This window comes from Setaria viridis, chromosome 3, assembly GCF_005286985.2.
Source record: "Setaria viridis chromosome 3, Setaria_viridis_v4.0, whole genome shotgun sequence".
Taxonomy (NCBI): domain Eukaryota; kingdom Viridiplantae; phylum Streptophyta; class Magnoliopsida; order Poales; family Poaceae; genus Setaria; species Setaria viridis.
This window is the reverse complement of record NC_048265.2, coordinates 38,674,013-38,686,284: the sequence shown is the minus strand read 5'-3', so window position 1 is coordinate 38,686,284 and position 12,272 is coordinate 38,674,013. Positions and strand designations below refer to the sequence as shown.

At 46.9% G+C, this 12,272-nt stretch overlaps 1 protein-coding gene across 1 annotated transcript; it reads right to left on the bottom strand.

The window, feature by feature from the left end:
- Positions 1–10,505: 10,505 nt before the first annotated feature.
- On the bottom strand, positions 10,506–11,584 carry LOC117849273 (putative cyclin-dependent kinase F-2). Its single transcript, XM_034730836.2, has one exon. The coding sequence runs from the start codon at positions 11,582–11,584 to the stop codon at positions 10,544–10,546; it is 1,041 nt and encodes a 346-aa protein (XP_034586727.1). The 3' UTR covers positions 10,506–10,543.
- Between the last annotated feature and the right edge of the window lie 688 nt (positions 11,585–12,272).

Genomic DNA, 12,272 nt, shown 5'->3' with positions numbered 1-12,272 from the left:
CTGCATGGCGCCTATAATTTCGTGCATATCTCACGTACCCCTTTAGTTAACCTTTAGTAGTTGAGAACTTTTTTTATAATGAAATTAATCAAACTAGTATTTAAACGAATCAAACAAGTATTTAAATGAATCAAACAAGTATTTATACAAATACTATACAATTCTTAGCGTACTATATATATACAAATCTAATTAGCGTACGTATTACATATATATAAACTAAATCAAACTATATATATATATATATATATATATATATATATATATCTATATCTACGATGATCTTCCCATCGAGGTGTTGGGAGCGTCTAATTTTCGTCCATCATAATGAAAGTCTCCTTGTGGATTTACCACCTCGTCTACCAGGAATCCAATGAGACCTTCACATATTGCTGCTACTCTTTCCTTCTTCAAGAGTCCCAATTGAATATTCCACATCTGTAATTTGGATACATATATGTGAATTTTATACGAACAATTGTAGAAAATAAATAACTATTAATAGTTTTATTTTACATACTTTAAATTCGTGCTCCGTGGCCTTGATGGTCTTGGATCCTAATAAATTGTGCATGTGCTCACAGATATAGTAGCCACATAGATTATCATTCCCAGGTTCCTGTATTAAGCATTGTAGTGGGAAAAAATAATTAAGTTATTAAATATTCACGCTATACAATGTACAAAATGTGCAGACTTCATACGTACCGGGAAGTCTGTTCTCCATGTAAGTTTTTCTTTGAATTGACCTGATCTGTCTGCCCTGATGAATTGTCTCCATGCTCTACAGATTAAAATAATGAATTATATAGTGTTAGGTGAAAATTTAGGAAATAAAATTTTGTATAGAGATAGAGGTCCAGAATTATTACATGTCTAGTGTGTGTTGCACGTCTTGGTACTCCTTCGGATCTCTCCTTAACGAATTGAAGATAGTGACGTGACTTCGATCAATGTTAATAATAATGCGGATCCAGGGGAGCTGCGTACGTAAATGTTCATATATATTAGAGGTAACTAACATTAATCAGGTAAGGAAAAAGACAACGAATATAGATGGTATACACACACTTACTTGAAGTTGTATGGAAGTAGTATGTGATCCTTTAATTTTTGTCTGTCTAAGGAATTGTATACTGCCAGCAACGTTTTGTCTGGAAAATCTTGTATCTGGGCTTGGCTCACTATAGATGGATCCATGAAGCCAATATGGAGGTACGCTTCATGCCGGCACGTTGGAATTAGCATCCTACATAAAATAGAAGACAAAGTTAATTAGTATGGTGACGCATGCAAAAAAAATGATATGAGCCAAAATTTACATGTACATATAAACGTACACTTACAGAGTCCAGACGCTCATCAAAGAGACGCCTAGGGCACCATGATGGTACACTTCGTATATATCCTTGAATCGTAGCCACAGAACTGCCTTGCCTTCGCCGTGAAAATCTATCGGTTTTATCTAAGGCCCAACATCTCCCTCTCGTCGGCAAACAACTTCATGTACCATTGATGGAATTCGTACATCTTCGTTGATAGCTTCCTTAGCGAGTCAGGGCTAACTATAGGCTTGCCTAGCTCAAAGGTCCATTTCGGTTCACTTGGCGGTGCAGTTGGCAGCTCGACTTTTTTCCTTTTTTTCTTCTCATCAACCTTTACTAATGCCCATTCATAGTTCGATAGTAGTGGTTGACTTTTCTTGGCTTGTTCTTGAGTTTTGATGAATTTATGTAATTCTCTTCGATCTACTAGCGGTGGCTCTATCTCCCTTGTTTTTCTTAATTCCCTCTATTTCCTTAACCACTCACTAGCTTGCACTTGGATTTTGGTCCAGCGTTCCTCATGAGTCATTGCCTCTCAGCGTTCCTCAGGAGTCACCTCAGGCTCCTTTGTTTTCTTCTTACGCTATCTTGGCTTGGGAGGCCGTAGTCGCGACTTCTTAAATGGTGCTCTTAGTCCCGACGAAGGTGATCGTGGAAGGGTGTTGTTGTCGTTGTCGTCGCTCCAACCACTAGGATGTGGTGGAGATGGAGACCTTGATCGTGGATTAGGTTGTGGTGGAGATGATGGTCTGGATGTTTGAGGAGATGGTCGCTGCAGTGGATTTGCGGAGAGTGGTCTTGAGCTCTGAGGAGGTGCCTCCACGCCGGGGATGATGATGTAGCGTTTGGGTCATAGAATGACCCCGTGAACCACTTCTCCTAGTGTTGTTGACCCATCGCCTGCTGGGAAGTCAAGCTCTAGGCCTTCAAATTGGCTATCAGGGATTCTCTCTACACCAACACTGGCATAGCTAGGTGGAATCTTCATACCATGGCATGTACGATTTGGCAGGATTGGCAAGGCACTCCCGTACGTCACTTGGATATATAAAAGAAATGAAGTTCTTGAACTTCAAATTGCCAAAGTACTCCCGAGGCTCCGGTGCATAAATATTATGTATATATACGTACCTTAATGCTGAGGTTGTCGATCGGTGTATGCAGCTCACATGTGGTGCGTTGCGTGATGGCATCCTCAGGGGATAGTTGCTCTTCCACGGGTAATCCAGTATGTGGCTCAGGGAGCCCTGTGCACGCACAGCTGCTCCCAAGGTGTTGAGAAGTGCTGGCAAATGCGTCGGCCATTCAACTACTGCCTCCCTCCTGCATTCTTACTTCTACAGATTGCAGTTTGGATTCTATCATGCGCCACCACCTCTCATCCTTTTGCTCCTTTCTTCAGTTCTGGCTTGTGTACATGTCCAAGTCACCTCAGAATGCGAACTTCCACAGAACAAGCCCGAACCCTCGGGTATGTCCTGGGTGTTCGGGATTCTCGAGGGCCACTGTGAGCTCATCATTCTCTCGGCACACCATCAACGTCCCATCCTGAACATCTTTAATAATCTTGTCAAGCTTTGTGGCCGCTTCACGTAACAGGTCATCGAAGATCAGCGTCCCATCATTTGGGTTTATCTCACCTCCATGAGCGTAATACCAATTTTCCGATCGTTCGGGCCAATCAATTGTTCCTAGTACGATACCCCGCTAAGTCAGGTCTTTTTCCATCTAATTCCATTTGGGAATTGCTTTGGCGTAACCACCTCGCCCTAGCTTATGATGGTACTCCTTCCCCCCAGCATTGCCTGTGTTCTGGGCGACCTTGTTCTTACTGTCTTCGGTGCTCTTGTATTGTACAAATACCTCCCGACGGTCTTACACTGTGGATACACAGTAAAATCTAGAGTTCGGCCCTTCTTAATGTAGGTGGTATCCAACATCTTCTTGAATGTGTGGAATTGTGTGGCCATCTTCTTCAGTGTCCACACTTTCACATCATTTTCAATATATCCGTCGAGAAATGTGAAATGTTTCTGAACTTTTTCTCACAGCATATTCTTTTCTGTATCCTGGAGCGCGTATGGATTAGTCGTTTTGCCCTTCCATTCCCTTATGCTGATGGGCACGTTCTCCCTTACGATTACCCTGATCTGACTCACATACTGTGTTGCCACTTTTTCGGGAGCAACCAGCCTGCCCTCTTCTGTGACTTCCGTGATGATAGCCTTTTTTGTTCCAGTCTTCACCTTGGAAGGACCTCGAGGCTTTGGACGACGGTTCGTCAATCTAAAGGGCTAACAGTTCAAGATTCATTAATTAATTAGTACATAGTAATAATGAATAAGATCATATATTATATAGAGAGAGGGTTAAAATATGATCTATACCTCGTAGGAACCTTCTACCACGGTAACGTTTTGCTGGGGCTCAAGCTCTTCATTGCCATCAGCAGACAGGTTGAGAAACATGTCTGCCTGGCTACCCTCTTCATCGGTGTACGGTATGGGAAGATTGGAACTACTATCACCAGCAATAATCCGCTCCATTAGATACCTTCTGGCCTCGTCGTCTGCCATCCGATCTCAACTACTTTGTACATGAAATCATATATAGAACAACCATGAAAAAAATTCATTTCAACAAATTTTTTTGAAATATACAAAATATACTATGCAAAATATAATATAAAAAATGTAACATACAAAATGTAATATACAAAATGTACTAAATTTCAACTAATTTCTAAGCATTTCAACAAAAATTTCTAAACATTTGTACCAAAGTTTAATTAATTTCTAAGCATTAATTAGAAGTATACAACTATATTCTACAAACTGCAATGATCCAAACGGGGCCTAAATATATACAAAATTTATTTTGTATGTAATCTACCAAATTTCAAAAATTAATTCGGGGGATGGCTCGAGTTGGAGGAGGGCGCGACGGCGATGAGGACGCGCGGCGACGACAGGGGAGGTGGTCGGCCGGCTAGCGACGGGGACGGCAGTCATGGTGATAGAGATGGCTATGACAACGGGGAGGAGGTGGCGCCGGTGCACGATGAGGGGCACGCGCGGAGTTTGCGGCGACGGGGATGGACGCGCCGGCGGCGGCAACGGGGACGGAGCAGGAGGCCGGCGATGATTGCGAGCGAAGATGATGACGGAGGCGACAGAGATGGAGGAGGCCGACGAATAGGATGGGCCGGTGGCGGTGACGAGGAGCGGCGATGGCAGAGGCCAGCGGCGTGCGGGACGAGGATGACGAGTGAAAATTTTGCTAAGTGTTGGGCGCGCGTGGGGGGTGTGTGTGTGTAGAAGATGCTATAACTTTGATACAGGACCCCCCTTTTATCCCGGTTTGTAACTGAAATCGGGATCGAAGGACATTTTAACCCTTGTTTCTAATACAAACAGAGATAAAAGGGGGCCTTTTATCTCGGTTTATGATCACCCACGATAAAAGGCCTCCCTTTTATCTCGATTTATGATCAACCAAGATAAATGGGTATTTTCAGGCGGGAATCAAAAAGTACCATTTTACCGGTTCTACTTTATAACTGGATAAATGGGGGCCTTCTTCTATTTTTCATCTCCCGACTGGTTTTTGGAAATTTATTCGATTTATGTTTTCACTAGATTTTAGGAAGCAAAAAATAAGAAATTTACCTATTTCAAATATGCAAAAATATATTAGATTAGCAAGTTTGTTTACAATAAGTTTTAACTAGTCATAAATTCTATACAATTTCTTTTTTCTTCTATTTGGAAATTTATTCTATTTATGTTTTCACTGGATTTCAGAAAGCAAAAAATAAGAAATTTACATATTTCAAACATGCAAAAATATATTAAATTAGCAAGTTTGTTTACAATAAGTTTTATATAGTCATAAATTCTATACTATTTCTTTTTGCTTCTGTTTGGAAATTTATCCTCGTCGGGTGGAACTTGTAGGCATCGGATCTTGCCAGCATTCGCTGGATTTCATGAAGCAAAAATTAAAACTTTACATATTTCAAACATGCAAAAATATATTTAATTAGAAATTATATTTACAATAAGTTTGAATGACTCATTAATTCTACACTAGTTATATTACCTTCTTAAATAATTATTTTACTGCATCACTAATCTATCATTAATCAAGAGGGCAAACAATCATTAATGCCTTATCGGACACACCATTTTTGGCCTTCCATTGCATAAATTTTAGTGTGGTACCTAGTTTTTTATGGCCTCATTGGCAATCTGGGTATAGCAATTTCCTGTGATCATCTATCATGCGCTGCAACTTTGATGCTTCCTTCTGAGTTTCGCAATCTCTGGGTGCATCCCTAAGCACCTGACCGAGGTCATCAGTATGGCCATCTTCTGCAAACTCATCTTCATCAGCTTCACCCATTGTATTATCTGCAAAAGCTTGGCCTATAGCACAGTCCGGAATGTTTTCATCATCCTCCTCCTCTTCACCGTCTTCCATTACAACCCCTCTTTCGCCGTGATGGGTCCAAACCAAATAGTTAGGTGTGAAACCGTATCTAAACAAGTGGCTGTGAATGGTCCCCCAGGAAGCCTTTGAATAGCACTTCTGGTTACTGCATTGAGCGCATGGATTACAATACAACTATCTATCACATTGCTAAAATTTTAGATAGAAATACACAAATTAAAATTTCAGAAGCAAACAACATGATACACTACGACAAACTCAAATATTGCTGAAAGTTTACATAGAAATACACAAATTTAAACTTGAGAGCAACAACAACATGATCACTACGACAAACCATCCACTAAGTACTATCTACAAGGACTTCAAGTATCCTTGGGAAGCGAAGACGAAGGTTTCGCTGACGCAGCCTCATCATGTGGTTTATTTGTACCTCCTGCAATGGTAGTACTTATAAGTGGACCTAAAACACCTGGAATTGGCGGTGGAGCATAACGACCACCAAAAGGAGGTTCCTGACCCGCCGCAACACATCTTCATGACATCTTTGCAAATAATGAAGCATTGCTTTCTCCCACGCACTCATGTTTTTCGGCTTATCGTGAGGGCCAACTATGGTTTTCCCCTTGCCGCGAGAGGAACGACGATCTCCCCCACCATCGCCACTACATCCAGCATCAGAAGCCATCTCTATGTACCACAAATTATTTAGCTCATATTTAATTTACAAATAACTAAACTATTAAAAAATTCAATATTTCCCACATAATTTACTTATTCTAAAAACGGCTAATTCCATACCTCTATCTGAAAAGTACTAAAGTATGAAATTACACCTACAGTTTGTATGGCTAATTTATAAATATTAAAAACACATTTACTCTAATTTTTCCCTAATACATAAAATTGAAATAATCTCAATTCTACCTCACATTTACTGTCCATTCTCCCTCACATTCAAACTATCCATCATATTGTAGCTCAAAACATGTATAAATACAAATCCTCTACATGCTTAACAACAAACAAACTCATTTTTCTCCCTCTCTAAAGTATAAAACAAAGCTTAACAACAATAAATGAATGGAGCATGAAGTAGCTAACCTTCAAAACACTTTGGATAAGTGAAATCTCCACGGAAATGAGGAAAAAAATTCAGCAGCACCTCCCCTAGGCTTGCTTCGGTGCCATGGAGAGGATGAGCTTCTCTGTCTTTGTGGAGTGGAGTGGCTCAGGCTGGAGGAGTGGAGGATGAAGAAACTCTTGTAGATAAGATTTTATCCCGGTTGGTAAATCCAACCTGAACAAAAGATTAGAGCTTTTGTCCTGGTTGGTGTTTACTCCTGGTTGGTAACGCCAACCGAGACAAAACATCCAACCTTTTGTCCCGGTTGGAATTACCAACCGGGAGTAAACCGGTTATCTCGGTTGGTAACTCCAACCGGGACAAAAGGTTGGATCTTTTATCCTGGTTGGTGGCTCCAACCGGGGGTAAAGGGTGGCGCCGTCGGTGCCCAAAAATTAGCCGTTTTAGCTGAGACTAAAGGGTGGCCTGTAGTCACGGTTGCAAAAAAAAAAGAACCGAGAGTAAAGGTGCGCCCCATTCCAGCCTACTGTGGCGCACCCTCTTTTCTTCCATACTGAAATTAAACCGAGACTAAAGAGGATGGGATCTAAAGTCAGTTCTTTAGCAGTGATGACAAGACGATGCCAGGCTGCCGGGAGCAGTGACGGAGCAAGCTGCCGGGACACCAAGACAACGCTGCCACCACAAGGCGATGCGTGATCGTTCAAGGAGCCGGCGAGGACGGTCATTGGGCCAGCATCGTCAAGCAAGGCTCGGGAGGCAAACTGGCAATTATGTGTGCACTCGTGCATTTGCATGGCCGTGCACTTACGAGCCTTTAATAAGCAAGCAAGTAATTAAAGTCCATCACTTGGACTTGGAGACGTCACGAGTGGAGCATCACCTGATTGCCCAGTACGTGCGCATGTGCTGCAATAGCTAGCAAGCAAGCCACCGGAGGATTATGGAGACATGCATCTATGTACAGATGCGTCACTACTACAAGCTGTTGACCGTGACGCCCTTCACACGTCTAGGATGGCAACGACGTCGATGGCCACCTCAACCTCGACGACCAAGCTTTTGGGATGTCGCCGACCGGTCCAGCTATACGCCGACCGCACATCTACTGCGTCTACATCGACAACTGCTACACGACACCACCAAGGGCGGAGGGCGAGAAGCTGATGTCCCAGCTGGACGACACCGAGGCCGGCGACACCTCCTTCTTCAACAACTTCTACATCAACGATGCTGCCCAAGCGTCCACGACGGTTCAGCTACACGTCTTCCACATGCATGCTCCTCAACAACATCGACTACACCGCCGTTCGCGACCGACTAGGCCGGATGGCACGGGCGGGCGGAGCTGATGTCCCAGCTGCGCTACACCGGCTCATGGACACCGATCTGGTCATGGACAACGTCGACGCCCACATCTACACCAATACTACACATGCATGATGAATGTGAAGCGAAAATCGAAGGTGATGACCACAGCAGTGGAATCGGAGATGCTCTGCAAGCTAGAGCCTTTCGAGGCTCCGGGAGCTAGAAGACCACATCGTTCAAGTCGGATTTGCCCAGCAGCACGCTTTGGAGCGCACATGTGTATTAGGGAACCGGTTTTTGTATTTTATTAAATATGAATAAAGTTTCTGTTCCCTAACCTTTGTCTATTTAGGCCCTATTTGGTCCCTTTAGTACATGGACTAAAGTTTAGTCTGTGGACTAAATTGAACTAAAGTAGCTGTCTGGTTCCTTGACTAAAGTGGACTAAAGTACTTAAATGCTGTTGAACAAAGACCATTTTACCCTTATTCTCAACCCACCCCTGCGCTGCCTCCTCCTGGCACCAAGCACCGCCCAACTCCTCCGACACCTCCCTCCCTACCACCCATCCGTGCCGCCAGCCTCCCTTCCTCCCTCTCCCTACCATCCGTGTGCTGCCCCTCTGCATGGCGCTCGCCGTTCCCCTGCGCCGCCTCCCGCCGTCCTTCCACGCTACCCTCCCTCCCTCCCTCACCGGCACCTCCTTTGCCTCTTCCCCACCGACCCCTCCCTCGCCTCCCCGATCCTGCTCGATCCCACCACCCCCACTGCGGTAATTGACACGGCGGTGCTTCCGAGGCGTTGGGGGCGCAGAGGTCGAGGAGGTGGAGGGGAGGAGCGAGGAGGATTGGGCGAGGAAGACGGCGTGGTCGAAGTCGGGATCGTAGACCTGGTCGCTGCAAAAGAGCTCGGCGCGGTCAACATCGACGGTGATCTGGTGGCTGAGGCCCGCAGAGGCATAGGCGTGCGAGGCGGTGTGGGAGGGGCAGAAGATGGCGGCGCAGGAGAGGCAGGCGTAGAGGTAGGGGGAGGGGGATGGGGTCGCGACAGCAGGGAGCAGCGTGGGAGCTCGCGCGGGTCGCGGCGGATCTCGAGGCACCTGAGTGGGCGCACATGGAGGCAACGGCGGAGGAAGCGCAACGGGCGTGAGGAGAGGCGGTGTGCGGCGAGGTGCGGGCAGGGCGGCAGTGTGGATAGGGTGGACATCGGGTTGGGGAGGGGACCGGACCGGTGCGGAGTGGGAGGGCGTCGGGGGCGGGGGGGGGGGGGTGGGTTGGCAGTAGATGAGGGGTAGGGGTGTCCCCAATCCACTTTAGTCTAGTTTTGTGGACTAAAGGACTAAAGGACTTTAGTCCACTTTTAGTCCAAGTGTTTGGCTGTTTAGTCCAACTAAAGTGCAGATTTTAGTCCAAAAGGTTTTAGTCCATGGAACCAAACACCCTCTTATTTTGTGTACTTAGTACATTGGCATGCCTGCGGTTAGAAAATCTTCGTGTGATTTTTCCCCTCAAACACCTGGGGAAAAGTTTCTAAATAAAGTGGAAGGGAGGGTAGAATAGACAAATACCTCTTCAATTATCATTTAACTAGTGGATCCAAACATCCCTAGTTAAACTTTAGCTAGCTAAAAGAATGTTTCTAAAGTTTAGCTAGCTAAATTTTAGTTGGTCCTAAGCTAGCACACCTAGACCTAGACACATCAGGTGGGTTGAAATTGCACCTTACACGAATCACAAACCGGACAAAGGCTGCTAGTACATACTAATTGGGCTGAAAGCAGCCTTGTGGACGAACTCACAGGCTAATTGCACGGATCCAAACATTTTTTGGTATTCCTGGCCCAGCCAATGCCACCGGACCATCCCTCTACAGCTGAGCAAGTCAATCAGCACCCTAAACGCTAAATCCTCAATACCAAACTCTAATTCCTCCAACTCTAATCATACATATTTTTGGATTTTTTGGTAACTTATATACAGATGTGCAACATGTAAGTCATCATATATGGAGCTAATAATATGATGTAGTTTGCTTGGCTATATAGGTATTGTTTTGGCACACTTTCTTCTTGTGCATAATCTGCCTAGCTTATTAGAGACGTTGTGCACCTATCATGGAATGCCAGCATAGCTTATAGCAACAAAGTTCAGAGATGCCAAGTACAAGTGAATTTTCATTCAAAACAGTACCAGTATAGCGCTTGTCGTAGTGTAATTGATCTCAGTATTTTTCCATCATAATATTTCACGAAAGCTCACCTATTACAACAGCCATTACACCAAGTTGATTCTGTATTGCTACAAAAGAAATCAAAGAATTGAATCTTTACACACATGCAGTGCAACGACATATGACACCCAAGTTGCGCTCAGAAGACCTTAGGTTTCTTTGGCAGTGGCGGCAGAGTGATAAGCAGCCGCTTCTTCTTCTTGGGCACCATCGCCGACGCGGTTACCACCTCCTCCTCCTTCGGCAGCGCCAGTGCGCCGACGTTGTCAAACCACGGCAGCTTCAATGCGGCCTCTGCCGTGAGCCGGTTCTCAGCGTCTAACGCGAGAAGGCCGCTCAGGACCTCGAACCCATCCTTGGACAGCGTCTCCTCGGGGAAGAGCTCGCGCAGCCCGTCGTGCCGGTGGCCGTCGTCCGGCATGTCGTCGAGCACCTCGTAGATCGCCCAGAGCTGCTCCGCCTCGACGTTGCCCTCGAACAGCGGCCACCCTTCGAGGAGCTCCGCCATGACGCAGCCCAGCGACCATGCGTCCACGCGCGCGTCGTAGTCGTTCTTCCCCAGCAGCACCTCTGGCGCCATGTACGTCAGCGTGCCGGCCTGCGCGTACGGCGGCGGCTCCGACGTGTAGATCGCCAGGCCGAGGTCGCAGATCTTGACGATCCGGTGGTCGTCGCCGACGAGGATGTTGGCGGGCTTGATGTCCCGGTGGACCACGCGGCTTTCGTGCATCCCCCGGGCCCCCGTCAGCAGCTGCCACATCGCGGCGCGAACCGTGGACTCCGGGAGCGGCGGCCTGTGGCGGCGGCGCCGATCGCGCAGGTAGTCGCGGAGGGTCGGGCCGCCGACGTACTCCATGAGGAGGCAGAGCTCCGTGGTGGCGCGGTCGCGCGCGAGGCCGTGGTAGCCGACGAGGAAAGGGAGGCCCCCGCAGGCGTCGAGGAACCGCGCCTCACGCAGGAGCTCCCCGTTGCGGCCGTCGGTGGATCGGTGGCGCTTGATGGCGACGGTCTCGCCGGTGGCGCGATGACGCGCCTTGGTGACGACGCCGAAGCTGCCGGCGCCGAGGCAGCAGACTTCCTCGTAGTCCTGAGCGCTGGCGATGGGAATGCGCTGCCTCTTGCGGGGCACTCCTGCGGCGGTGTGGTCTCCGACGGCGGCGACTGCGGCGGTTTGCTGCATCGCGTCGCGAGTGGGGAAGGGAGATCGAGACGCTGGATTGGACAGGAGGGTTGGTGCTTGGTGCGGCGAGTGGTAAAGGCCAATAATGTGTATATAGGGAGACATGGAGTCGGAAACGTGAGATTGGTTGCCAGCAAAGAATCGGAGTCGGACATGCTCCGCGTCTCCGACTCTCGTCGTCCAGCAACAGCAAGCAATTGAGGACGACGTATACGTCAAAGCCAAGCAAACCTAGGGTTTCTGACTCATACATAAGTCAATCAGTCATACAAGAGGTTGGCGAAAAAGGGACGCTCGATCTCCTTCGGCGTCGCTAGATGCCTGCCAAGAATTCTATACGGATGCATACACTGAAATTAAAGGGAAATTTCCCTGCATGACACCACTAAAATGAAGCCTTCCTTTCACACCAATGTAAAATTTCTTCACACTCCCGTTTGGTTCCGTTACCCCTTCCGTCAATTTTTATACGAGTGGACAAAAATGCCCCTAGCAAAGGATAGGGCCGGCCACGACTCGTCATCCTCTCCCAATCCCCCACGACTCCCCCAGGCGGCCAGGCACCCAGGCCTCTCTCGCTCTCTTCTCTCCCACTGATTCCCCTTCCCAAACCCTAGAATCGGTTGGTGGCGCAGGGAAATAGCAAGGCGGCGGCAGCACACGACACCATGGGCAGCTGCGGTGCGGA

What these genes read in the sequence shown, in the direction of transcription:
- LOC117849273 (XM_034730836.2), bottom strand. Translation starts at nt 11,584, where the DNA reads ATGCAGCAAACCGCCGCAGTCGCCGCCGTCGGAGACCACACCGCCGCA.